We start from the raw sequence: 27,545 nt of genomic DNA on the forward strand, positions 1-27,545 counted from the left end.
TCTTTTCCCATTGCATCAGTTGCCTTTCATTTATTTATTTTTTTAAATTTGAATCCAAGTTAGTTAACATCTAGTGTAACAATAATTTCAGGAATAGGATTTAGTGATTCATCACTTACATATAACACCCAGTGCCCATCCCAACCTCCTTATTGCTCCTCATTCCTTTAGCCCTTCCCCTGACCCAACACCTCGTTGGCAACACTATTTGTTCTCTGTATTTAAGAGTCACTTATGGGGGCGCCTGGGTGGCTCAGTCGGTTAAGCATCCAACTTCGGCTCAGGTCATGATCTCGTGGTTCACGAGTTCCAGCCCCGCATTGGGCTGTGTGCTGACAGCTCAGAGCCTGGAGCCTGCTTCGGAATCTGTGACTCCCTCTCTCTCTGTCCCCTCACCCACTCATGCTCTGTCTCTATCTCTCAAAAAATAAATAAACATTAAAAAAAATTTTTTAAGAGTCATTTATGGTTTGTCTCCCTCCCTGTTTTTATATTATTTTTGCTTCCCTTCCCTTATGCCCACCTGTTCTGTATCTTAAATTCTACATATGAGTAAAATCCTATGATACTTGTGTTTCTCTGACTGATTTCGCTTAGCATAATACACTCCTACTTTCATCCATGTTATTGTAAATGCAAGATTTCATTCTTTTTGATTGCTGAGTAATATTGCATCATATATATATATGTATATATATATATACACCGCATCTTTGTCCATTCATCAGTTGTCACTGTACATTTGGGCTCTTTCCATAATTTGGCTATTGTCGATAGTATTGCCATAAACATTGGGGTGCACATGCCACTTCCAGTCAGCATTTTTGTATCCTTTGGATAAATACCTAGTAGTGCCAATGCTTGGTCATAGAGTAATTCTATTTTTAATTTTTTGAGTAATCTCCATACTGTTTTCCAGAGTTGGCTGCCCCAGTTTGCATTCGCACCAGCAGTGCAAAAGGGTTCCTCTTTCTCTGCATCCTTGCCAACATCTGTTGTTTCCTGAGTTGTTAATTTAGCCATTTGGACAGGTGTGAGGTGGCATCTCATTGTGGTTTTGATTTGTATTTCCCTCATGATGAGTAATGTTGAGCATTTTTTCATGTGTCGGTTGGCCATCTGGATGTCTTCTTTGGAGAAGTGTCTATTCATGTCTTTGTCCATTTCTTCACTGGATTATTTGTTTTTTTGGTGTTGAGTTTGATAAGTTTTTTAGAGATTTTGGATACTAACCCTTTATCTGATATGTCATTTGTATATGTCTTTTCTCATTCTGTCAGTTGCCGTTTAGTTTTGCTGATTGTTTCTTTCACTGTGCAGAAGCTTTTTATCTTGATGAGGTCCCAGTAGTTCATTTTTGAACTGAGTCTTTTGCCAGATATATGCATTGCAAATGTCTTTTCCACTCTGGCTTTCCTTTTCCTTCTCTTGGTAGTTCATTTTTGCTTTTGTGTCCCTTGCCTCCGGAGACATATCAAGTAAGAAGTTGCCGCGGCCAAGGTCAAAAAGGTTGTTGCCAGTTTTCTGCTCTAGGATTTTAATGGTTTTCTGTCTTATGTTTAGGTCTTTCATCCGTTTTGAGTTTATTTTTGTGTATGGTGTAAGAAAGTGGTCCAGGTTCATTCTTCTGTATGTTGCTGTCCAGTTTTCCAACACCTTTTGTTGAAGAGACTGTCTTTATTGCATTGGATATTCTTTCCTGCTTTGTCAAAGATTAGTTGGCCATACATTTATGGATCCATTTCTGGGTTCTCTCTTCTGTTCCATTGATCTATGTGTCTGTTTTTGTGCCAGTACAATACTATCTTGATGATTACAGCTTTGGAATATAGCTTGAAATCCAGAATTGTGATGCCTCCCACTTTGGTTTTCTTTTTCAGGATTGCTTTGGCTATTCGGGGTCCTTTCTGGTTCCACACAAATTTTAGGGTTGTTTGTTCTAGCTCTGTGAAGAATGCTGGTGTTATTTTGATAGGGATTGTATTGAATGTGTAATATTGGTGTTTTAACAATATCTGTTCTTCCAGTCCACAAGCATGAAATACTTTTCCATTTCTTTGTGTTTTATTCAGTTTCTTTTATAAGCTTTCTATAGTTTCTAGTGTACAGATCCTTTATATCTTTGCTTAGGTTTATTCCTAGGTATTTTATGGTTTTCAGTGCAGTTGTAAATGGAATCGATTCCTTGATTTCTCCTGCTGCTGCTTCATTATTGGTGTAAAGAAATGTATGGTGATATTATATTCTGCGGCTTTGCTGAATTCATGTATCATTTCTAGCAGTTTTTTGGTGAATCTTTTGGGTTTTCCACAGAGTATCATGTTGTCTGTGAAGAATGAAAGTTTGACTTTTTCCTTGCCAATTTGGGTGCCTTTTATTTCTCTTTGTTTGATCGCTGAGGCTAGGACTTCCAACACTGTTGAAAAACAGTGGTGACAGTGGACATCCCTGTTGTGTTCCTGACCTTCGGAGGAAGGCTCTCAGTTTTTCCTCATTGAGGATCATGTTAGCTGTGGGTCTTTCATATATATGGCCTTTATGATCTTGAGGTATGTTCCTTCTGTCCCTACTTTCTTGAGGGTTTTTATCAAGAAAGGATGCTGTATTTTGTCAAATGCCTTTTCTATATCTATTGAGGATCATGTGGTTCTTATCCTTTCTTTTATTAATGTGATGTGTCACATTAATTGATTTGCAGATATTGAACCAGCTCTGCATCTCAGGGAGAGGAATAAATCCCACTTGATCGTGGTGCATAATTCTTTTAAAGTATTGTTGGATTTGGTTTGCTAGTATCTTCTTCAGAATTTTTGCATCCGTGCTCATCAGTGAGATTGGTCGATAGTTCTTCTTTTTAGTGGTGGTTTTGTTCGCATTTGGAATCAAAGTAATGCTAGTCTCATAGAATGAGTTTGGAAGTTTTCTTTCCATTTCTATTTTTTGGTACATCTTCAAAGGAATAGGTATTAACTCTTCTTTATTTTTTTTATGTTTATTTATTTTTGAGGAGGGAGGAGAGGGAATGAGGGAAGGAAGGAGGGAGGGAGGACGTGCAGAGAGAGAGCGAGACACACAATCTAAAACAGACTCCAGGCTCCGAACTGTCAGCACAGAGCCAACACGGGACTCGAACTCACAAACCGCGAGATCATGACCTGAGCTGAAGTTGGACACTTAACTGACTGAGCCACCCAAGCACCCCATCTCTTCTTTAAATGTTTGGTAGAATTCCTCTAGGAAGGCGTCCATCCCTGGATTCTTGTTTGTTGGGAGATCTTTGATTACTGATCCAATTTCTTTGCTGGTTGTGGGTCTGTTCAAATTTTCTACTTTTTCCTTTTCAGTTAGTTTCTAGGAATTTGTCCATTTCTTCCAGATTGCCCAATTTGTTTGCATATAATTGGTCGTAATAGTCTCTTATAATTGTTTGTATTTCTGTGATGTTGGTTGTGATCTCTCTCATCTGATTTTATTTATTTGGGTCCTTTCCTTTTTCCTTTTTGATCAATCTGGGTAGGGGTTTATCAATTTTGTTAATTCTTTCAAAGAACTAGCAAGCTCCTGGTTTTGTTTATCTATTCTACTGTTGTTGTTGTTGTTGTTTTTAATTTCAATATCATTGACTTCTGCCCTAATCTTTATTATTTCCCTTCTTCTGCTGATTTTGGGCTTTACTTGCTGTTCTGTTTCCAGCGCATTTAGGTGTAAGGTTAGGTTGTGTATTTTATTTTTTTTAAATTTTTTTTTTCAACGTTTTTTATTTATTTTTTTTGGGACAGAGAGAGACAGAGCATGAATGGGGGAGGGGCAGAGAGAGAGGGAGACACAGAATCGGAAACAGGCTCCAGGCTCCGAGCCATCAGCCCAGAGCCTGACGCGGGGCTTGAACTCACGGACCGCGAGATCGTGACCTGGCTGAAGTCGGACGCTTAACCGACTGCGCCACCCAGGCGCCCCTAGGTTGTGTATTTTAGACATTTCTTCCCTCTTTAGGAAGGCCTGCATTGCTACATACTTCCTTCTTATGACCACCTTTGCTCCATCCCAGAGCATGTTTTCATTTTCATTGGCTTCCATGTACTTTTTAATTTCCTCTTTATTTCTTGATTAGTGCATTCATTCTTTAGTAGAATGTTCTTTAATCTCCAGTTATTTGTGGTCTTTCCACATTTTTTCTTGTGATTGATTTCAAGTTTCATGGCATTGTGGTCTGAAAATATGCATGGTATGATATCAATCTTTTTGTACTTGTTGAGGGCTGATTTGTGACCCAGTGTGTGATCTGTTCTGGAGAATGTTCCATGTGCACTCAAGAAGAATGCGTATTCTGCTGCTTTAGGATGAAATGTTCTGAATATATCTGTTAAGTCCATCCGGTCCAGGGTCTCATTCAGAGCCATTGTTTCCATTGTTGAAAGTGGGGTGTTAAAATCTCCTACTATTATGGTATTATTATCAATGCGTTTCTTTATGCTTGTGATTAATTGATTTATAAATTTGGGTGCTTTCAAATTGGAAGCATAAATATTTACAGTTGTTAGATCTTCTTGGTAGATCCCTTAATTATGATAGAACGCCCTTCTTCATCTCTTGTTATAGTCTTTGTTTTAAAATCTAGTTTGTCTGATATAAATACAGCTACTCTGGCTTTCTTTTGACGTCCATTGGCATGATAGATGGTTCTCCATCCCCTTATTTCAATCTGCTGTGTCTTTAGGTCTAAAATGAGTCTCTGGTAGGCAGCATATAGATGGGTCTTGTTTTCTTATCCATTCTAATCCCCTGTGTGTTTTGATTGGAGCATTTAGTCCATTTACATTCAGAGTGAGTACCGAAAGATATGAATTTAGTGCCAGTGTGTTTCCTATCGAGTTGATGTTTCTGATGATGTTCTCTGGTCCTTTCTAGTCTTTATTGCTTTTGGTCTGTTTTGTTTTGTTTTTTTCTTCACTCAAAGAGTCCCCCTTAAAATTTCTTGCAAGGCTGGTTTAGTGGTCACAATTTATATTAGAAAAAGTCATTATTCTCCATACAAAATGCAACTTGGTTTGAATTTATTTTTTTATTAAGCAGATGTTACTGCTTCTTCCAACTCCTTTATCCTTTGGATTTCTCTGTAAGTTTGGGCTACTCTGGGGAGTTCTGCAGTACAATTAAGACAGATCCTCATTATTCTGGCTAGACCTTTTCTTAATTTGGGGGTTACTTCTACAATCAAGGGGGGTTATTTCCATTGCAGAGTTGGCAGAATGTTTTGTATGTGTGTTCTTCCACCATTACCCTGACTGTAGCTTCTCAAACTGTGAGGAGAAAGTATTCAGGGTATATGTGGGTTTAAAATATAGTACTTTTAACTCTCAAAATTGATAATGATCATTCACTTTGGATACCCCAAAATCTTAAATTTAAAACAATGCTAATAACTAAGACTCTTGGTTTTTCATTAAAAATTAAAAGTAATCAGTGAATCAAGTTATTGTTCATAGAAAAACACTTAAGGATTCAGAAGGGTTGTTATTATTATTATTATTATTATTATTATTATTATTATTACTTTACCACAAACCTCTGCTGTATTATGTGTTTTTTGGCTGTTTTTCCAAATAGGTCATTCAGGGACAAATTTGTTTACCATATGAAACTCAAAAGTTATTTTTTTCCTTGTGTCTCAAAGGGTTGGATTTCATGTTTAATTTGAGTTTATCTCAAGTAGATATGTAGTGAGTTTATTGCTTTTCATTCCAAATAATTAAACACTAACTACATTAGTAAGTGTTGTTAAGATGCTTTAGGAAAAGTATTTTCAAACTGGTTGAAATTATTTTTTTCCTTTCATTGAAGGGTTTATTAACTAGGTCAGTGATTATTAAACTTTTTGTTTACAAGATTAGTTTTCTTTTTAAAAAAAATTTTTATGTTTATTTTTGAGAGGGAGAGAGAGAGGGAGGGAGGGGGGAGAGGAGGGGAGAGAGAGAGAGAGAGAGAGAGAGAGAGAACGTGAGTGGGGGAGGGGCAGAGAGAGAGAGAGAGAGAGAGAGAGGGAGGAGGACACAGAATTCGATGCAGGCTCCAGGCTCTGAGCTGTCAGCACAGAGCCCAATGTGGGGCTTGAACTCATGAACGATGAAATCATGACCTGTGCTGCAGTTGGACACTTAACTGACTGAGCCACCCAGGCACCCCTAGTTTTCTTTTTAAAAGCAGGTTTATTAAGGATAATTCATAGTAGTGTACAGTTCTGTGGGATTTGACAAATGCTTACAGTTGTGTGACATTACCATAATCAAGACATTGAACATTTCTATCACCCTACAAAAGTCCATCTTCCTTTGTAATGGACCTTTCTAATCACACCCAGCCCTGGTAGTCACTAACAAGGTTTTAGTCTCCATAGTTTTGCTTTTTCCAGAATATTACAGGAAAGGAATTGTATGGTATGTAGACTTTTGATTCTACAGCATAATGTATTTGAAATTCATCAATGTTGTGTTTATCAGTCATAGTGTCTTTTTTTTTTGCTGACGAATGTGTGTTTTATTGCTGACTGTATGTAGCACATGTTATTCATCCACTCACCAGTTGAAGGACTTTGGGGTTCTTTCTAGTTTTTGGCAATTATAAGTAAAGGCACTGTAAATGTTTGCAAATAGATTTTTTCGTGAGTATTTGTTTTCATTTCTCTTGGGTTAATACCTAGAAGTGAGGGTATTAGATCACACTGAAAGTGTATGTTTAGGGTATCTGTGTGTCCCAGTAGGTTATGCATTTGCTTTCGGCTCAGGTCATGATCTTACAGTTCATAGGTTTGGGCCCTGCATTGGGCTGTGCTGACAGCTCAGAGCCTGGAGCCTGCTTTGAATACTGTGTCTCCCTCTCTGTCTGGGCATCCCCACTGACACTGTTCTCTCTCAAAAATAAACATTAAAAAAAAATTAAAGAAAAAAAAAGAAAGTGTATGTTTAACTTTATAAGAAGCTACCAAAATGTTTTCCAAAGTGGCTGTATGACTTTTGTATTCCTTTTAATTTTTTTAAATTTTTATTTAAATTTTAGTTAACATACAGTGCAATATTGGTTTCAGGAATAGAATTCAGTGATTCATCACTTAAAAACAATGCCCAGTGCTCAACACAATAAGCACTCATCACCCATCTAGCTCATCTCCTACCCATCTCCCTCCATCAACCCTCAGTTGATTCTCTGTCATTGAGTCTTTTGTGGTTTGTTTCCCTCTCTCCTCTTTTTCCCCCCTTCCTATGTGTTCATCTGTTTTGTTTCTTAATTCCACATATGAGTGGGGCACCTGGATGGCTTAGTCAGTTAAGCGCTGACTCTTGATTTCTGCTCAGGTCATGATCTCATTGTCATGGGGTCATGAGATCGAGTCCTGCGTCGGACTCCACACTGAGCATGGAACCTGCTTAAGACTCTGTTTCTCCCTCTTCCTCTGCTCAGCCCCTGCTCCTGCTTTCTGTCTCTAAATAAATAAATAAATAAATAAATAAATAAATTCCACATATGAGAGAAATCATATGGTATTTGTCTTTCTCCAACTTATTTCGCTTAGTGTAATACATTCTATCTCCTCCATGTCATTGTAAGTGGCAAGATTTCATTCTTTTTCTTTTTTTAAAAAAGGTTTATTTTGAGAGTGTGAGGGGGAGGGGCAGAGAGAGAAGGAGAGAGAGAATCCCAGTCTCTGTGCTAGTGCGGAGCCTGATGTGTGAGATTTCACCTGAGGTGAAATCAAGAGTTAGCCGCTTAACTGACTGAGCCACCCAGGCCCAAGATTTCATTCTTTTTGTTTAATATCCCCTGTGTGTTTGTGCGTGTGTGTGTGTTACATACACGCACATACCACATCTTTATCCATTCATCAGTAGATGGACATTTGGGCTCTTTCCATAGTTTGGCTATTGTTGATAATTCTCCTGTAAACATTGGGGTGCATGTAACCCTTTGATTCTGTATTTTTGTATCCTTTGTGTAAATACTTAGTAGTGCAATTGCTGGATGGTAGGGTAGTTATATTTTTAGTTTTTTGAGGAACTTCCATACCGTTCTCCAGAGTGGCTGCACCAGTTTGCATTCCCACCAACAGTGCAAGAGGGGATACCCTTTTCTCTACATCTACACCAACACCTGTTGTTTCTTGTATTGTGATTTTTGCATTCCTACTAGCAATATATGAGAGTTTACCACATCCTTGACATTAATATTGTCAGATTTTTTTGTTCAGCAGTTTTAATAGGTATGTAATGGTATTTCATTATGGTTTTAACTTGCATTTTCCTAAGGACAAATGATGTTGAGGATCTTTTCATGTGCTTATTTTTCATTTTTATAATGTCTTTGATGAAGTATCTATTATTTGTTCAGTTTTTATTGGGGTACTTGTTTTCTCATTAATGAGTTTTAAGATTTCTTTATGTATGCTGGATATGGGTCCTTATCAAATAACTGCTCTGCAAATATTTTTTCCTAGTTTGTGGCTTTTCTCATTTTGTAAACATTTTGAGGAGAAGTTTTTCATTTTAATGAAGTCCGTTTATCCATTTTTTTTTCTTTTATGGATCTTGCTTTGCCTACCTCAAGGATACAAAGATCATCTCTTTTGTATTCTTCTTAAAGTTTTATGGTTTTAGGTTTTACATTTAGGTCTGTGATCCATTTTGAGTTATTTTTTTATATATTGTACCAGGTATGGTTTGAGATCTGTTTTTTGTATATGAATTCCAAGTGTTCAAAAAAGACTAACCTTTCTCTGTTGATTTGCCCTTGTACCTCTGTGCTAGATATTTTGAGTAAATATGTTTGTAAATCACTTAAATAACTTCAAAAAAAAGTAATATAGTAGTTTTATAATCACAGAGCTTTTGTATTTGGGGAGTTATTACTGAACCTACTAGTTTTAAAAATTTGGAATGTTCGTCATACAGCTATAAATTTCACAGGTCAGTGGATTCTTTGGTATAGTATGTAATCACTTAGTAAATTTTAAACACTTTCAGATATAATTGAAGGTGGGAATACTCCAACAGTTTCTAAGTGTCCCTTGTCTCAAGCTATGTCTTCTACAAACCAGGCATCGATGATAATTAAAAGACCCATACTTTCATATTTTAATTCACTTGAGTCTGTTCTAAATAAGTTATTCACTTTATTCAATTTTAGCTGCTCTGTTTACAAGCAAAGCAATTTCATCTTTCATAAACTTACATTTATAATTAATAGAATATGGCAATATGGTATATCTGGATATTATTACCATTTGCATTTTTCCCAGAAGTTCTTAAAGAATTAATAAAAGAGTTCTTATTGTTAACAAGTTAGGGAAGAAAATAATGGATTTTACTCTGTTAACACTGGGGTGTTGGATTCCTATAGTCTCAGGCCACACCTCATCACAATCTAAAGCAATAATAGGGGTAAGGAAATTGGCTCTCTGTGCACTTCTCTTGGTTGTGAAGGTTAGCATCAGTAGAAATAGCCAATATTTTTGGCCTATTAACCCTAAAAATTTAATATCTAAATTTCTGCAGCCCTTAGTTCCTTCTCTTGTGTGCAGTTCCAGTGGGTTCTGCTACCACAAAGACTTCCTCTGGCCTCTCTGGTTCTCAAAAACTCTTGAGTTAGCCTTCCTTTTCACTTCTCAGTTCAAATATAAAGGTTATCAGTTTGGAACTTGTTGACATTCACATACGTGGCATTTTGCCTTTCAAATGGAACTTTAAGAATCACCTCAGTTCTAGTTTGATTTGAAATCTGACTAAGGCTTTGGTTTTGTCTTTTTTTAGGTTTGGTGTGGTGGACTTTCTTTGAATACTGGGATGCAGGTCCCAAGTGCTGTGAGAACGCTTCAGAAAAGTGAAAATGGAATGACGGGTTCAGCTAGCAGCCTAAACAATATTACTCAGTAATGCTTACTCAGAATATATTTCACCCCCTTTGGGTGGCCTTTTCTGTGCAGTTACTAATCACAGAAATTTACAAGTGGTGGAAATCAGGTTTGCTACCTTCTGCTTTAAGGCCTGGGATGTGTTAGCATTAAGCATCTAGTACCAAGTACTCACGGGAACCTACTGTGCAGTAGCATCAAGCAAGCAGATTCTGAGCAAGAAACTGATGTTTCGAAGAGCAAATGGGAAGAAAGGCAGTGTTTAAATAGTTACATAGAAACTCATTTTTGTGTTTCTTGGATTACTTTGGCTCTCCTAAAATGTTTAGTTAGTATGTAGCCCTAGGACCTGAGAGGAAAGCATTTAAATCTTGTCTTCTTTCCCCTGTACTTTCTCTTTATCTTGTCACTACCTATTATTAGGTTCTTACACTGAAGCTTTAAAAAAAAATACAGTCTTCTAAGGTTGTCTAAAAATTGAAATCATTGGTTGGGGATGCTAGAAATGTTTTCTTAATTGTTGTCCTTTCGTAAAGAAGTTGAGTTTTGCTAAATTATCCTCTTTTGTTTTACTGACTAGATTGTTTATCATTTTCTCTTTTCCAAATATTGTGACATTTCTCTTATTTGAGTTAAAACCCAAAATAGAGTGGATAGGAAGAGTTTAGCTTAAAATCACCCAGACATTAGTTGTCGCTGTTGTTGTTTTTAACCTGCTGCACTAACAGTGGCAAAGGGATATTCTTTATATGTTGCCTTGTTTAATTAGACTTCTTTTCATTCCATCATTTTGGATGATGGATAAGATTTTTTAAAGCTTTCTATTTTCTGATTTTGTTGTCACATTTAGTACTACCTTTAATAGTTGTCTTGGTAAAATTCTCACTTGAATTTGGTAGTAATTGACAATTATACTGATTTTTAATATTTCTAGTAGGAATGAAATTTTATTAAAGTTTAAAAAAAGGTAGAAAAACCTACATCATTTAAGTTTTATCTAAGAAGATAGGTTATAAAGGGAGGTGCCTAAAACTACTGAGGTCATTTATGTCTGCTTTTTAATAAGGTATGGAATGGTTTAAACAAGTGTTTTGAAAAATGTCTACATATCTCTGACTTATTTACCATATAAGTTTTTCAAACGTAACTATTCAGAGGTTATTTTTCACATTTGCCTTCCAAAGGGGTATAATTCTTCCAAAAATCATCATAGAATAATCCTTCCCAACCTTAGGGAAAATATGTTAAACCGTGAATAAAACCCATAGTTATTGAGCAGAACATACCTATTTTTTAAAAGTTGGTTAAAATTTTTAATACAAGTTCTTTGAGCCAAACTGAAAGTTGCGATTTCAGTATTTAAGAACTCCTTGAACGTTTTAGGTGGTCTCTGGAATTTACTTTCTCATGTTGACCTTTTTTCATTCTTATTTTAAGGGTATTATGCTCTGACAACCTTCTCCCAAGAAGGGACTATTGCTGCTTACATCTGAGCTGCCTTTTACAGAAAAACCTGTGAAATAGGAATAGCTCATTCTCTCCTCAAGTTTACTGTTTACTGATATAGGGTGTTTTGTTTTTTGGTAAAACAGACCTAAATGAGGAATTTTGTTTGAATTAGGTATTATTTTTCCAGAGGGCATTTATATCTGCACCATTGTCTCATGACATATTGGTAGTTTTTAAAGACTATAAGGCAGTTGAGAGAATGAAGTATGTCGATAGATATCCTTTTGATTCTCCAAACAACTATAATATTGGGTTTTGTTCTTCCTAAAGATTTTGAAAAATTTTTGGATATTCTGTTCCCTACAGTGGTGTTATTCCAGGACCTAAGAAACAGGAAGTTACAATTCTCTTTCATAGAGTCAAATCTGAAATTAGTAATTTAGTGGTGGAGCTGCTTTATGTGAACAATTACACATGTATAGTTTAGCAAAATTGACACAGAAAAAGCCAGAAGTTCTTGTATAAAATTTTTTACTATTACGTCTTATGTAATTGTGTCTTCTCTTTAATTCAGTGCCTTCTTCCTCTAAGTGTGCTCTTACTTCATGCCCCCTGCAGCGTCAACTGATAATTTAAGCCAGAGACCATTATGTTATACTGGTGAGGGCCTTCTGTTGCAGGTGAATGGAGCAGAGGATTAATCAGGGGCAGGAGGAGTGCATATGCTTCTATTCTGTGCTCATGCCATCATTTGAAACCCTTCATTTAAATTTTCTAATATTCATTTGGAAAATTCATTTGAAGTAATAACAAGTATTACTTCAAAATAAAAATCTGAGGTTTTCCTGTTACTATGTATGCTTCTTAAAGGTCTCTATAAAGAACAAAAGTTTTAAGTTTATATGTGTTAAGTTAAACTGGAAAAGTCTGCCACCCTCCTTTTCAAACTAGAAAATAATCAACTGTAGTGCCTATTTAAATAGTATCAAATTAAGGTAACTCTTAACTTGACCATAATATATAACATTCTCAATGTCATTTGAATTAAAAACTATTGAGCCTTTTTGCTCAAATTTAATGCATTGTGGGAAGATGGTATACCCTTTCAGACTTTATTAGTTTGTTTACTCTTTGTTTTGACAGGTCAAACATGATTGCTTTCTGTAAAAGAAATGCATGAGAGGTTGACAGTAATAGATGTATTACAGGTATAAAAATTGTTTTATAAAAACGTGCATTTGATATTGCATTTCTCTTTTAGCAGTTGAATCCCAAACCAGTTTTAGTAAACTGGGTTAAAGAAATGAAGGAATTGCCTTAAGCACTTTAGAAAAAAATTTTTTTACAATTCATTTTGACTCTTTGGGCCTACTCTGTCACCTATGTGTTTAACTTTTGGTAAATATGTATATATGAAGCATTTAATAACTGAGTGCACATAGAAATTTAACATGCAGTGATTCTTTGAATGTCCCAGGTATAGGTAAACAAATTGAAAGTATTAGAGGCGTGCCTGTCTGTACATGGGTTTTATTGATGGCACCTGTACCGTGTTGACAAACCGTTAACTGCCACTGTACAGCTAGACTTGGCCTACTTTGTTCTGCAAACAGTAACTTTTTCCTGTGTTATCATTTAAAGAAACATATTGGCTTAGTTTTATTTACTCACTTATTAAATTAAAGTATGAACAGTGTCATGTATAATTGGAATTTTTGGTGACCGATCCTTGGTGGTACAAATAATAAAAGTAAATAATTTGTAATGAAATATTATAATTAGGTTCACATACTCCATTTCATGACTTACCCAGAATGATTATTTTTTCTCAATACTTGTAAAATTATAGTTATTTTGTTTCTTTTGAAAACATGAAAAAATTGACAAAGGATATATATATATATATATATATTATATATGATTTCAAAGAGTATTAATTCTGGAAGAGGACACTGTTGACTTCTTACTATAAAATATTATGATTCCAGGCTAAAAATACTAAGGACTATACTTTCAAATCATTGTAATTCTTTTAAAAACCCCATATTTATTAGATCAGTGTCCATTCATTGGCTAATTCATACAACAGATAAATTTAAGTGTCTGTGATAACGGCAGCCGTACTTTGTATCTAGATTTCCACAATTAGTGAAGTTTGATTTACTGTACATATAGTTTTGCTACTTTTGAGTAATGTGACAAAGTTTGCATCTTAAAAACAATGTTTCTGCTAGTAAGTCAAATTTTAAAAAATAAATTATTAAAGTTTATAAAAAATTCAAATTAACTGCATTAATATGGTTCAGTTTTACATAGTCACATAAAATGGATCTAGAACAGTTTCTTCTTTGATTTTATTTTAAACTGGATATATTCTTTTAGGGAAGTGTATGGTCGGCATAAATTTACTCAACACCCAAGTAACCATAAAGTTATTTGCTATTTTTAAACAAAACATACATTTCATAATGTCAGTACTAGAACATTATAATAGATCATGAATATTTCCTTAATCATTACAGAATGATTACCTCATGTTCAGTATGGTTTTAAAAACCTTTTATGTGTATCTTACAGTATTCACATTATACAAATATTTGTGACCTGACATGCTTTGTTACCTGGAATATTTGATTAATGTAAATACTTAAGCTTTTTGAGTAATTTGGAGTTTAAATGGATTGTGTTTCCTATATGTTGTTTTTATTGAAAAGATATTGTTGGACTTGCCATATAAAGGTTAGTACTGGCTTATAAATAACAGAGATTGCCATAGTACTTTTCTCCTCAGACTATCCAATTATTAAATTAAAACAGTATTTGTTATTTCTGGGTCAATATAAGGTACTCACTTTTGATTCATAATCATTTGAGCTTTGTTAGTTTAAACTGATACATATTCTTAATGATACCCATTCACTCTAAGTTGGTCCTTGGGAATGGGCATTTAGAGGATTTCACAGTATGTAGGGCAGAAGGTGGGTGAATGTGTTTGCTTTGGCTTGGAGCTTTATAAGTTTGGACCAGTTTTAAAATAAGTCAAATTTTAAGTGATTGGTAAAAGGCATTTCTGTTAGTATTGGAAATTTTTTGAGAGCCTAAGGGCTGTAAGAATGCATATATATTTTAACATTTTCAGTATCTCTAAGGTACCAAAGCACGGAGTCTCATTTACCATTTAAGGGAGACTCTTTAAAATAAAATTTATAACTAATTCATACTATAACATATATAACAATTAAAGTTTTGGAACAACTTACATTAAAAACCACTAGTCTTTAAGATTTCTGGATATAAAAAGTATTTTGGTTTCACTTCGTTTAAAGTAATTAAATTCAAAATTAATCACTTTCTACCATATACTGAGTAGATCTATGACCTCAGCATAGTAAATCATTTCTCATCTTTGGGCCTCCACTGCCTTACATAAAATAATTATAACTTGTTCAGCTTACCTCCCAGGGCTGTTGCGAGAAATAAAATGAAATGGAGTATGTGAAGTTGCTTCAACAACAGTAAAATGCTATGTAAATGTAAGGCGTTATTTTCAGTGAATAATGGATTTAAGTGTTGGGTACTTCTAGATGTTCTTTCTTTTAATAAAGCATGTGCTTAAAGTGGTATCACTAGGACTTCAAAGTGATTATTTAAAAAAAAAAAAAAAGGAAAGAAAACACCACCTGATTATAATGCCCTTTAACATTCTTTTGTTTGTGCAATGCTTGTGGGCTTTTTGTATTTTCTCATCAAACTTGTTACTCTCTATCTAGACTTGGTACAACTGTAAACGTCTCTCACAGCATTCATGTGTCAGTGTAGAATAGTAGCATAAATAAACATTTTAAGCTATGTTTCCATTCAGGCATTTGCACTTTCAATTTATGACTGCTTAGTACCACATGCAGAGTGAACATAGCCCAGATATTTTCCAAACAACCAAATGATTCAGCAGTTTGTTGACATGGGATAAATGATATCAGGTGTATGTGCCCACTTACCATTTGACAACTTTTTTTGCATTAAAAGATATGATGAAACATTTCAAAACTTTGCTAACCTGAATATCATTTAGTATCTCTCCTAACATTTGTTTTGCTTTAAATTGGATTTGTTAAATGGCTTACAGGTTATCTTAATCTGTAGATTATTTGGTATGTCTATCATTTGGACATGGTTTTGCTATGCAGTTCTGATAATAAAAATTCTAATTCCTCAGGTTTAACCTTTAAGTTATGGATGAAGAACATTAATGGACACTTTTAATGTACTCAGTTCTGCAAACTAGTCTTTTAATAAGCATATTGCCTCATTATCCTTGGAAACAAGACAAAGCCTTTTAAACTTTAAACTTTTTAACTTCAAAATAAAGTATTCAAAGTGGAGTAACTTGAATGTTGAAATGATTGTATGCTCTGTGTAGAATGACCGAGCCTAAGTTCTTACAAAAGCACCTGGAGTATCTCCTCTAAAAATTAAACTTTTTCTGCTTTCCTTTGCTTCAGTGCTTGCATTTTTATCAATTTTCATTAAATATCTACAGTGTACTGTTGGGGATGAGAAGATTAAAAAAAAAAGTCATAGTCCCTCTGCCCAAAAAGTTTATATTTTAGAGCAGTGCTGTTCAACAGAATTTTCTGCAGTGATGGAAAGTTCTATATTTGTGCTGTCCAACACAGTGGCCACTAGATCCAGGCAGCTGTTGAGCAATGTAAATATGGTAAGTTAAACGAAGAAACTAAAATTTTTATTGTGATTAATTTAAATGTAAAGAGCCACATCTTCCTAGTAGCTATTTTACACAGTGCAGCTATAAATGGAAGGTGAAACATGCTAGAACTATAAATCAAGCACTTAGTTTTTCTGTCTTTGGAGCTTGTCACATTGTGGGTTACATTTTGGCAGATTGTAGCCAAAAAGAGGCCAGAATCTAAATCTTTTTAAAAGTATTTCCTAACTTGAAATAAGTTTAGGAGAAAAAAGAAAACCAATCAATGACTAGATGAGACTGGAGCTCCTGTAACTAAGCGTTTTCACCAAAAGAATGAAGGGACACTGGATAGTCTTGAGTCCTAGGGAGAGGAGTGTGATGTAGATAGTAAGAAAACAGTACCTCATATAGAAGATGGAGTGGAGAACAGTTCAGCAATATCAAGATTTTAAATACACATACCTTTGAAAAGTTAATTCCATTTCTAGGTATTTCTCTTACATACCCACAAATAAGCCAGTACTCTTTGCAGCATTACCAGAGCAAAATACAAGCAACCCGACTGTTAATTGAAGAAAAGGATGGGCTACCACAATTCTGAAGTCTCCCTTTTTAACTTGCTGCACTGGCAAGCTACCATTGTTACATACTTGTCTACATATATTCTGCATGCCCTTTCCCCAGTAAATGCTATGAATATCTAGACCATTGTGGGAGTTGGTTTCCTCAATTAGAGTCCTTTCCATGGAATATCAGTCCTTCTGTGCCTGTCCGAATCTCTGTGGGATGAGAACTTGGGAAATTGCACTCTACTTTTCTGTCCCAAGTATTTCCCTTACTAAATCCTATTTTACAATTACACTGCATGGTACTAGTAGTATGTTTACGCCCCTTTTGCACAAGGTCACCAGAATAATTAGATTATGGTGCTAAAGTAACCCTATATACCTGTTACAGAATATGCTATCAGTGGAAGGGTATTCATGATATTATGAAATAGAAAAAGCAAGTCCAGCAGTGTATATAGTATGACACCATGAGGGCGTGTGTGCACTTAGCCTTGGGAAAGAGGGGTCCCTGCACGGATCCTCATACTTGCTGTGCCTCTTCATGGAATGGAAAATTGAAGGAACCAAGGAACTGCACCCACTTGGATGGTACTCATTGTGTACCAGATAGCCAGAGCCCTAGAATTCCCTGCCTGACCAGCCCAAAGCTTGATTCCAGAACAGATACAGACCTCTTCCCCAAATCATCCTGAAGACAGACTGTGCTACAGAGGTGTGTGTGTGTGTGTGTGTGTGTGTGTGTGTGTATACACACACACACACACACACACACACATATATATCTTCATATAAAGTATATGCCTTTATACTTAAGGAGTGGCAGTTTTATGAGTAGTGTGGATGGACCTTGGATATGCAAACAGGTGTGTACATGATGCATATCAGGACTCTTGTGGCAAGCTGAAGCTAGAAGTAAAAGAAGACAGACCCAGGACCTTGTGGGAAGAACAGGCAGACCTAGTTCTCATGCTGACTCTACAGTATATGTCTGAGAATTCCAAATTTGATCCTAGATTACTGTTCCTTGAGAAGGAATATTTGCCAGGGTAGAAGGATATAATATGGTTAATTCTTTACTCAGACATTTAAAATATGTCAAACTCCATTTGTACTCTTGCCCCAGGACCCACAATATTAGGATGGGCCACGATGTGTGTGTGTAATCCCCCATCTGAGTGATTTTTTAAAAGATGGATCTTTGCCTATAATAGAGGCTGTTTTACCCATTCTCGTAACCTTTGTCCAACTGGATTGGCTGACCAAGTTAAAAGCATACTGACAGCTGAAGGCTTACAGCTGAGCTCCACTCTAGTACTGCTGGGAGAAGTACTGCTCCCACCAGTTTACCTGCAGTTAGCTATTTCTTCCCAAACCTGTTTGTACTGCTGGCAGCCATTGTAGTTATATAAATATGACATAAGCCAAAATGAAATACGAGTATGAAATATTGTAAAGAATGTAGAGGGAAACTTATAAAGAGCTTTAAAAAAGTCACAAGATAGTTGTGTCCAAGAAAATTGTAAATGATAGGGGAGTATTGCAAAAACAAAACAAAACAAAACAAAAAAAACCAACCTAGGACTGTTAAAGTTAAGATTCCTTTACTTAAGTTCCTGGTCTACTTTAAAATAATAAAGTAGAAATAGTAGGTGATACAGTATGTCTGTGGCTTTTATAAGAGAAACAGTGAGAAACTACAATTGGTTGATCCATATTTTAAAATATCTTAGCTGGGGCGCCTGGGTGGCTCAGTCGGTTAAACGGCCGACTTCGGCTCAGGTCATGATCTCTCAGTCCGTGAGTTTGAGCCCCGCGTCGGGCTCTGTGCTGCCCGCTCAGAGCCTGGAGCCTGTTTTAGATTCTGTGTCTCCCTCTCTCTCTGCCCCTCCCCTGTTCATGCTCTCTCTCTCTCTGTCTCAAAAATAAATAAACGTTAAAAAAATTTTTTTTAAAGATCTTAGCTGGAATCAAAAGATTGGCCAGTGAAATTACTTTGCTTTAACTGCCTCCCCCCCCCCCCCCCCCCGCCCCAGGTTTACATGAAACAAGATTAGTTTTGCATTTGAAAAGTATTTATTTCTCAGAACTTGATGAAAAATTTTCCCTTTTTTTTGTTAATTTTTATTATGACTTTTAAAATATACAGAGAAGTAGAGTCTATTAATAATGAACACTTTTAGGGGTGCCTGAGTGGCTCAGTTGCTTAAGCGTCTGACTTGGCTCAGGTCATGATCTCAAGGCTTGTGAGTTCCAGTCCTGCGTCAGGCTCTGTGCAGACATCTCAGAGCCTGGAGCCTCCTTCATATTCTGTGTCTCCCTCTCTCTCTGCCCCTTCCCCCCCCCCCCTCAAAAATAAACAAACATTTAAAACATAATGAACACCTTTATGCTCATCACAGATTTACCAGTTATTAATATTTTGCCATGTTTGTATCATCTTTTTTAAAGTTTTAAAACATTTCACCTTATAAGCACTGCAATATGCATCAATGATGACTTACTCTTTTAAACACAGCCACATTCCACTAACATTCTTAGGAAAATTAACAGCACTTCCTTAATATCATCTAATGGCTCAGTCCATATTAAAATTTCAGTTGTTTCAAAAATGTCTTTTTATGGTTGCTTTCTTCACATCAGGATCCAGACAAGGTCTACACACTGCATTTGCTTATAGGTCTCTTAAGTCTCTGATGTTGTAGTAGTTCCTTCCCTCCCCCCTCTTTAAATACCATTAATGAAGAGAATGGGGTATTTATCTTGTAGAATACGGCACATTCTGAATTTAGCTGATTGCTTCTCTACACACTTTGTTAAATCTAGAGTTTTATTAAATGCACGTTCGGTTTTTAGGCAAGAATCCCTCACAGGTGCTGCTGTGTGTTGTCTGTTCCATCCTGTCGTGAAATACACGATTTTTGGTTGTCCCAGACTCAATCATAAGATTGATCACTGGGGTGGGTTCAGGTGGTGCCAGCCTAAACCACCTATTAATAAGTTCCCCATCAAAAAAATAATTCTAAAACGTCCCCAGCAACATTTCACCTTAGTTTTAACATCTATTGATGAATGTTAGTTGTATTATTTCATTAGGAATACCAAAATGGTGATTGTTCTATCATTCATTTATTAGCTAGAATTCTCATTAGGATTTTGGTTACACTGACATACAGTTCATGCAAGAAAGGATAAATACTTTTTTTTTAATGTTTATTTGTTCTTGAGAGAGAGACTGAGCACGAGTGGGGGCGGGGACAGAGAGAGAGAGAAAGAAAGAGACAGAATCTGAAGCAGGCTCCAGGCTCCAGCCTGTCAGCAAAGAGAGGACGTGGGGCTCGAACTCACGAAGCATGAGATCACGACGTGGGCCGAAGTCAGACGCTTAACCGGCTCAGCCACCCAGGCGCCCCAAAAGGATAAATACTTGATGTTTTTCCCTTTATCAAGTTTTGCAATAGTGATTGGCAACCAATCACCCTGGAAACCTTCAATTATGACTAATGCGTTTCATTTTTAAAGAATTACAAAGTGAAGAATTTTTACATATTTGCAGTGTTTCAATCGATAGCTCAATTCATTAGCTCAATCGATAGTTATTCATTTTGATGCTCAAAATTTCCCATATTAGGTCCATCAAGTTAGCACTTGTGTCCAGTAATCCCTTTAATCTTCGATAACTTCCTTCCTTTGGGTGTTATCTACTTTTTCGATTAATCTACCAACTACTAGCTCTAAGTCTACAGAACTAGTTCTAAGTAATAAGAGGACTTTTACAGAATAAGCTTGTATATACACAGAAAAGTTCTAGAAGGAAAAACCAGAAACTTATAACTGGAAATGAGAAATTAAAACTTTTCAGGGCATTTGGGTGGCTCAGTGGGTTAAGCCTGGGACTCTTGACTTTGGCCATGATCTCACAGTTGGTGAAATTGAGCCCTGCACGTTGATGGCGCAGAGCCTGCTTAGGCTTCTCTCTCTCTCCCTCTCTCTTTCTGCCCCTTCCCTGCTTGCTCACACACGCTCTCTCTTTCAAAATAAATAAACATTAAAAAAAAAAAAAACTTTACATACTGTTTCAAACAACAAAGTTTAGAAAACTCAAATATACAAAAGGAGTATTTTCAGTTTTTACTATGGACTGATAATTTTGTATAAAGAACCTAAAATTACAGTAATTTATTTAGTGCTGTATAGTTTTTAAAATTCATGTCAAAATTGACATTTCTGGCCCTTAACAATTCATTGTATTACACTGTGAAGTTAAGAACTAGGCCGGAACTGTATGCGTATATATTTCCAGACCTAAACCCGAGTGTAATAGTCCTATGGAGATGGGATGCCGTGCACCTCAACCTCACGAGCAATATTAATCACAGCTGCTATTTCCCACTACATCCCCATCTCATCCAATGGTACCCAAACCAGAATTCAGGGAGTTATTCTGAATCCCTCTGTTTAGCCCACACGCAGTAAAAAAAAAAAAAAAAAAAAAAAAAAAAAAAAAAAAAAATCAACTATTTGTTGTTTATCTGAAATTCACATCTAACTGGCACTCTATATTTTATCTGCCAAACTCACACGCTTCAAGAAGCACAGCTCAGCTGGTGCCTCCAATTCTTGCTCCACTTCCTAAATTTTATGTCGCCTCGGTGCGCTACTGTAGTTGTTACGAAGGCAAGCGCCGAAAGGGCTGTGGCTAAGTGGCCTGATAGCAAAAGCTAAGAATCGTCAGGGATCAGTAAACTTCGGGCGGTGAAGTCGCAGGCGCAGCGGATACGCTGAGGTCCAGGACAGTACAGCAGGAGCGTCTCCCACAGCAACCAGAGAGCCACGGCTTTGCACTTGACGGCACCTTTTGCAGCGGTTGCTGTGAATGCCGTAAAGCGGAGTTGCCGCTGCTGTTGGGCAAGGTAAGGTACCGGAGACGCCGCTTGGTCGCGGTGGGGATGGGTGTGCGCCTTCAGGCTGGTATCGCCGGTGGCTCGGGTGCCGCCACCGGGCATTCCTCAGCATTCTGGGCACCGATGTCCCCCGCCCCCCAGTGGTCGGGGCCGGCCATGGGCTGAGCGTGCTCCGGGTGGAGGGCGGAGGACGGAGGGCGGAGGGCGGAGGGCGGGGGACGGGGGAAGATACCCAGTTCACAGCCAGGGCGGTCCTTCCCACGTTCCTAGGCTTGTCAGCAAGTAGAAATCCGCATCTGGGGACAGGTTCAGTTTTGGAGGCCGATCGAAACCTTCGTAGACTGCGGTCGGGGTAGTGACGTTTGAGCAGGGTGGTGAGAGCCATCTCAGGATTTGGGAGACGATAGGCATTGGGGGTGAGGGGTAGGGCGGAGCGCTGCAGGTTGTGGGACCGATGTGTGCAAGGGTGCAGAAGCATGAAGGAAACTGCCAGGTTTTGGCAGTACCGCATGCTTACTGGGGTAGTGGCCGGAGCAATGGGTACAGGAAAGGAAAGGCCAGGAATGTGGCAGCAGCTAACGTTGGGTCTCAGAGGGGAAGTACTTTGATGCTCTGTGAGTGTGGTGTTCTCCCATGGGCAGTGGAGAACTACAACAGCCCTACAGAGAGGGATGATTTAATTAGCCAACTCTCTTTTGATGCCTTCCCCGTGGGTTCAACTTTTAGTTCATTTGGAGAAATATTTACTGAAGCGCCCCGGTTTTGTGCTTCATAATGAGTGAACGCAGCTAGCCATGCCCAATAAAGTTTCATTTGGCTTTGATGTCTGCCTTTTTTTTTTTTAATTTTTTTCAACATTTTTTATTTATTTTTGGGACAGAGAGAGACAGAGCATGAACGGGGGAGGGGCAGAGAGAGAGGGAGACACAGAATCGGAAACAGGCTCCAGGCTCCGAGCCATCAGCCCAGAGCCTGACGCGGGGCTCGAACTCACGGACCGCGAGATCGTGACCTGGCTGAAGTCGGACGCTTAACCGACTGCGCCACCCAGGCGCCCCTGTCTGCCTTTTGTTTGCACTGTCAGTTGGGGGATGTTGGGAAAGACTGGATATATGTAGAAGTGGCTGTTACAAGCTTTGAATTGGAATGAGGAAAACTGAGTTTAGATTTCATCATCATCACCAGTTTCTCAAATAACATAAGGCAAGTCACTTCTCTCAGGGCCTTGGTTTTCTCAAGCATAAAGAGAGGACCTACATGATGTCAGGTTCTATTTTTGAAGATAGGTTTCCATAGAATAAACGTCAGCCTATGAACAGATACCAAAATGAGCGATGGAGCAGCACATTAGGAATTGGGAAAGAGGAAAGCCCAATAGAAAAGGCTGGTATACTCTGAGGATAGGTAGGGTTTGACCCTACCAGGAACCACCTCTGTTAAGCACCATGGATAAAGATAGAAAAGGCAGGAAGAGGCATTCCTATTTTAGAGTCTCTTAGGTTTCCAGGGCATAGAGGACTTGGGAAGGATGGCACTGGGTACCGAAGGAACCCCAAGTGGAAGGAAAGTGCAGTGTGCTCTGAAAAGGAAGAAAAAGGAATAAGAGAAATGTCAGCAATATATAGGACTTGGTTTCTTGGATTTAGGCGATCGATAATTTAGAACCTGGGTTTCTAAAAAGTGGATTTAAATGCGATTGACAAGACTGAAGAGTTCTGTCAGAATTCCAGCATGCAATAATGTATTGGAAGTAAGGTGATTCAGATTGTAGCTCTGGTGTTGCTAGTAATTAGCCTCTTGGGCTGTCATTTAATTCTTGAACCTGTCCTCTGTAAAATATTGTTGGATGAGGTGGTCTCTTTCCTCTAAAACCTATAAAACATGAATCTGAGAATAAAGAGCTACCTTCTGAAATGGGGGTGGGAGATAGTTGATGACGAATAAAATTGTTAATTTTGAACGTAACTAAATTTGAGGTGCAGGAAATAGACTTTAAAATATAGGCAGATGGAGTTCATAGATTGGAACTTAAATAGTAAGTTTTCTCTCAGAGGTGGTAGTTAAAATCTTAAAATAAATTTGCTTTGAGGAATGTAATAGAGTAGAGAATGTGCCCATGAATAGGAAGCTAGAAAAATGATTGAAGGAGACGTGTGGCTCTCAGAGCAATGAGCAAGGAGTTCTTTTATAAAAGATTACATGTAGTAATGGTAGATCATTGGGGCCGACATTATTGTTGAAGTAATTTAACAGCATTTGCAGCAAATATTAAGCGCCCATTTCTGGGGACTCTGGCAGAAGACAAGTAACTCAAATAAATATAATCTCCACTGTCTTTCTAATGGTCCACTCAGAAGTAATATCACTAACGTATTTATTCAACAAATAGCGTTTCAGCTACTGTTGGGTGCTAAGGATATACTAATGAACAAGGCAGATGTTGTTCCTCTTATTCCCGCATGTAAAGGCCTTAGCTTTGTAGGTCACTGTTTTTCAAATTTTAATGGACATATGAGTCACCTGAGGATCTTGTTAAAATGTAGATTCTAAATCAGTCTGTGGTAGGACCTCTCTTTCTGTATTTTTGACCAACTCCAACATGATGCTGATGTTGCAGGTCAGAGGACCAAGCTTTTAAGTAGCAAAGATCTAGATCCTGTCTAGCAAATATGGCAATTATTAAACCACTACTACTCCTGCTCCTCATCTGTTTTTGTTAGTTCATTGCTTTTATGAAAATAACGTATGATCATTATAACAACATTGGGACAGTATAGAAAAGCATAAGGAACAATGTAAAAATCACCCAATTCCCCCCACCCCATTCTTGATTTTCGGCGTATGTCCATTCAGATTAATATGTGTGCATATGTTTACACTTTATGTGTTATCCCAAGTACTTGATACATTCTGAGCCCTGTGTTTGATTCTATTAGCTTTATAGTTTTACTAAGCTCAGTACCCAAATGTCCTCAACCAAGCAATTAAGTACGTGCATTTCTGAGGGGAAGACTTTGCTCAGTTAAAAATAACTGGGTTTAACACCATTCTGTCACTCAAAAAATGGGTAGATATTAATATAATTGAAGCTTATAATGTGTGAGCTGTAGTAAATGAGTACTTGTTAATTGACTCATAGAATGAAAGACTTTAATTTTTTTTTGAACTTACTTTTTTTTTTTGTATTTGAAAATCAATTGATACTCCCATAGGATAAATAGAAAAACAAAATACCTATACTCCACCCAACCCAAAAACAACCACTGTTCTTAACTCTGATGTGTACGCTAACTAAGGGAGGTCTTAAATGAACCCATAGAATAGCTTATGTAAGTGTCTGGGTCAAAAGAAATGCTTGGTTCTTCCACGTTTCCACTGCCTTTGAAGTAACCATAATCTTTTGTCTATACTCTGTAGTCTTGTAACAGAGAACTGCTAGCAGCTTGCCCTGTGTCTAGTACCTAGGGCTCAGCAATTTTTGTGAAGTTAGTGGAAGAATGAATGAATGAAGTAGCAAACCAAACGGACCTGTGTGACATAAACTCTGGCTGTTACTCTTCATGTGCCGCAGCTTGCATTCGTCACTCATCTCAAATGCCTTTGTACTCTTCTAGCCACACACAACTCTTCTGGGGCAGCAGAGGTCCATCATATGTATAAAGTTGCTTTTTAACTCTAAATTTGTGCTTAAATTCTACTGTGGAAAAATTTGGAATGTGGAATACTGGGGGATACAGAAACATGAATGATAGATAGCCTCCTGTCTCTGGGAACTATAATTTAAGACTGACTGCAGAAATAGTACAAATATACAGTGCTGTGGGAACATAAGGGAGGGGGACTTTAATTGTCCGAGAGCAGAGGGAATTATTAATAGGGCTTTAAGATGACTTATTAATGCTTGCTAGCATTACTGTGTACTCTGTGATGTTCTTAGATGCTATTCAGTGCTTTACATGTATTAATTTGTTGAATCCTCAGAACAACCTTGTGAGTTAAGTACAATTTATAGATCCTTTTTAAAGATGGGGACATAGAGACATAAAGTAACTTGCCCAAAGCCATACGGGCTGCAAGTGGCAGAGCTGGATTTGAAGAGCCTATACTCTTAACTACTCAGTAGGCAGTGAGAGGGACTGGGAGGTAGGGGGAGAAAGCATTATAGATAGAAGGAGTAGCATAGGTGAAGGCATGTAGATGAGATGGTACTGTACCAGTGGATTCATATAAAAGAATAGTACGAAATGAGCCATAGAAGGTCTGAAAGCAAAGGAAGTGACACCAAGAGGTATGTTAGAAGTAATTTGACGTTTACCCCTAAGATGGATATTTTGAGGAAAGCCTGGTAGTAGGACACTCATTCATGTAGGCAGAGGTAAGAAGGCCGTTAAATTAGGCTAACTATACTGCAGATGGAAAATGGAAAAGAAATGATAGCTTTTAGAAGCACTGAGAAGGATATACAGTTTGTTGACTCATTAGATAGAGAGTTAGGACCACAGAAACTGTTTTGAACATAAATCATTGAGAAATAGGGATACTATTAACAAGAATAGATGGTCAAGTCATGGAAGAGATCTGGTGTGAAGGTGGACAGTTACTTGCTTTAGGTGCTAGTGGAATGTTCAAGAAGACCTGGCAGCAGTCAGCTGGAATATTTATAAGTAATCCAGCATATTATGGGAAGTATAACTAATAAAATGATTAAGAGCAGGGGTGCCTGGGTGGCTCAGTCAGCTGAGCATCTGACTCTTGATTTTGGCTGTCATGATCCCAGGGTCATGGGGTTGAGTCCCATGTCGGACTCTGTGCTGAGCAGGGAGCCTGCTTAAGATTCTCTCTCTTTTTACCTCTGCCCTTCTCCCTTGCTCACTCACTCACTCTCTCACTCTCCAAAAAAATGATTGGTGCACCTGGGTGGCTCAGTTGGTTGAGCAGCTGACTTCAGCTCAGGTCATGATTTCATGGTTCATGAGTTCGAGCCCCACGTCAGGCTTGCCGCTGTCAGCGCTGAGCCCACTTCGGATCCTTTGTCTCCTTTCTCTGCCCCTCCCTCTCATTCTCTGTCTCAAAAAAATGATTAAGAGCAGGAGAATGTAAATGGAACTAACATCTGGATTTTATATCCAGCAGAGAATCATAGGCATCTGAGACAACACCACTTCCTTCACCCTTTTCCTTTGCCCTTGTAATATCAGTCCCCCCCTATCTTTACTTCCTTTCTTGGCTAGCCTTTCTTATCTAGGTTACCAGACACTCTTTCCCAACACCTCATCACTCCATAGTCATTCTGTAAGGAGTCACTCACTATATATTTGCAACTTTCTGGAGCATCAAATGGAGAAAAAAAAAATTTATATCAGGTGTCAACATGTTGAGGTAGAGGTTATATTGCAAAGGGTTAAGAAGTGAATGAGTGATAAGCAGATAAAGAGAATTCTTAACACCTTGCAGTCTAATTTTAACTTCCAGGCTACTGATAACTCTCCAGAAGTTAGCTGTAAAAGGAAAGGAAATGAACAACATGAAGGATGGGCAGTATTTAGGGAAGATGGATAGCATCTACCAGGACTTTTTTTTGCTTCTAGCAGCTGGATGTTGATTTTTTCATGCCTTCGTCTTGAATACATTTACAGAAGCATTTTCTCTTTATGCTTTCTAAAATGTTGCCTCATCTCTGTAATCATGCCTTTGCCTAATTACACTACCCTCTTCTCTGTCGGTTAGCCTCCTGTTTTATTTTGCAGTGCAAGCCACATTTGAATCTCAGTTCTGTCTAATTTATACCACCCATGCCTCTCTCTTTCTCTCTAATGTCCCTGAATAAGTTGGGACCTAGCAGCATTGAGGGGCTACATCTTATGAACCTAAATTAGTTATCAGGGCTGGTCATTTCTTGTTGGAGGGCCTCTGATGTCAAGAGAGGTGATCCAGAAGGCAGGAGTAGGGGAAAGTGGAATAAAAAAGTTAGGCGGTTAGACATCCTTTCAAACATCCCTAACCCAGATGATTTTCAAAAA

General features: G+C 37.6%; 1 protein-coding gene across 5 annotated transcripts in view; it reads left to right on the forward strand.

The window, feature by feature from the left end:
• Positions 1-15,838, forward strand: part of FSD1L (fibronectin type III and SPRY domain containing 1 like) — a 78,489-nt gene extending 62,651 nt beyond the window's left edge. For all 5 annotated transcript variants that reach the window (XM_060609129.3, XM_060609130.3, XM_060609131.3 and 2 more), the window contains one exon: positions 9,798-15,838. In XM_060609129.3, the coding sequence (XP_060465112.2) occupies positions 9,798-9,920 (123 nt within the window). In that variant the 3' untranslated portion in view covers positions 9,921-15,838. The remainder of the gene's footprint in view (positions 1-9,797) is intronic.
• Positions 15,839-27,545: the final 11,707 nt, after the last annotated feature.

The sequence above is a fragment of the Panthera onca genome, chromosome D4 (assembly GCF_046562875.1).
Source record: "Panthera onca isolate mPanOnc1 chromosome D4, mPanOnc1 haplotype 2, whole genome shotgun sequence".
Taxonomy (NCBI): Eukaryota; Metazoa; Chordata; class Mammalia; order Carnivora; family Felidae; genus Panthera; species Panthera onca.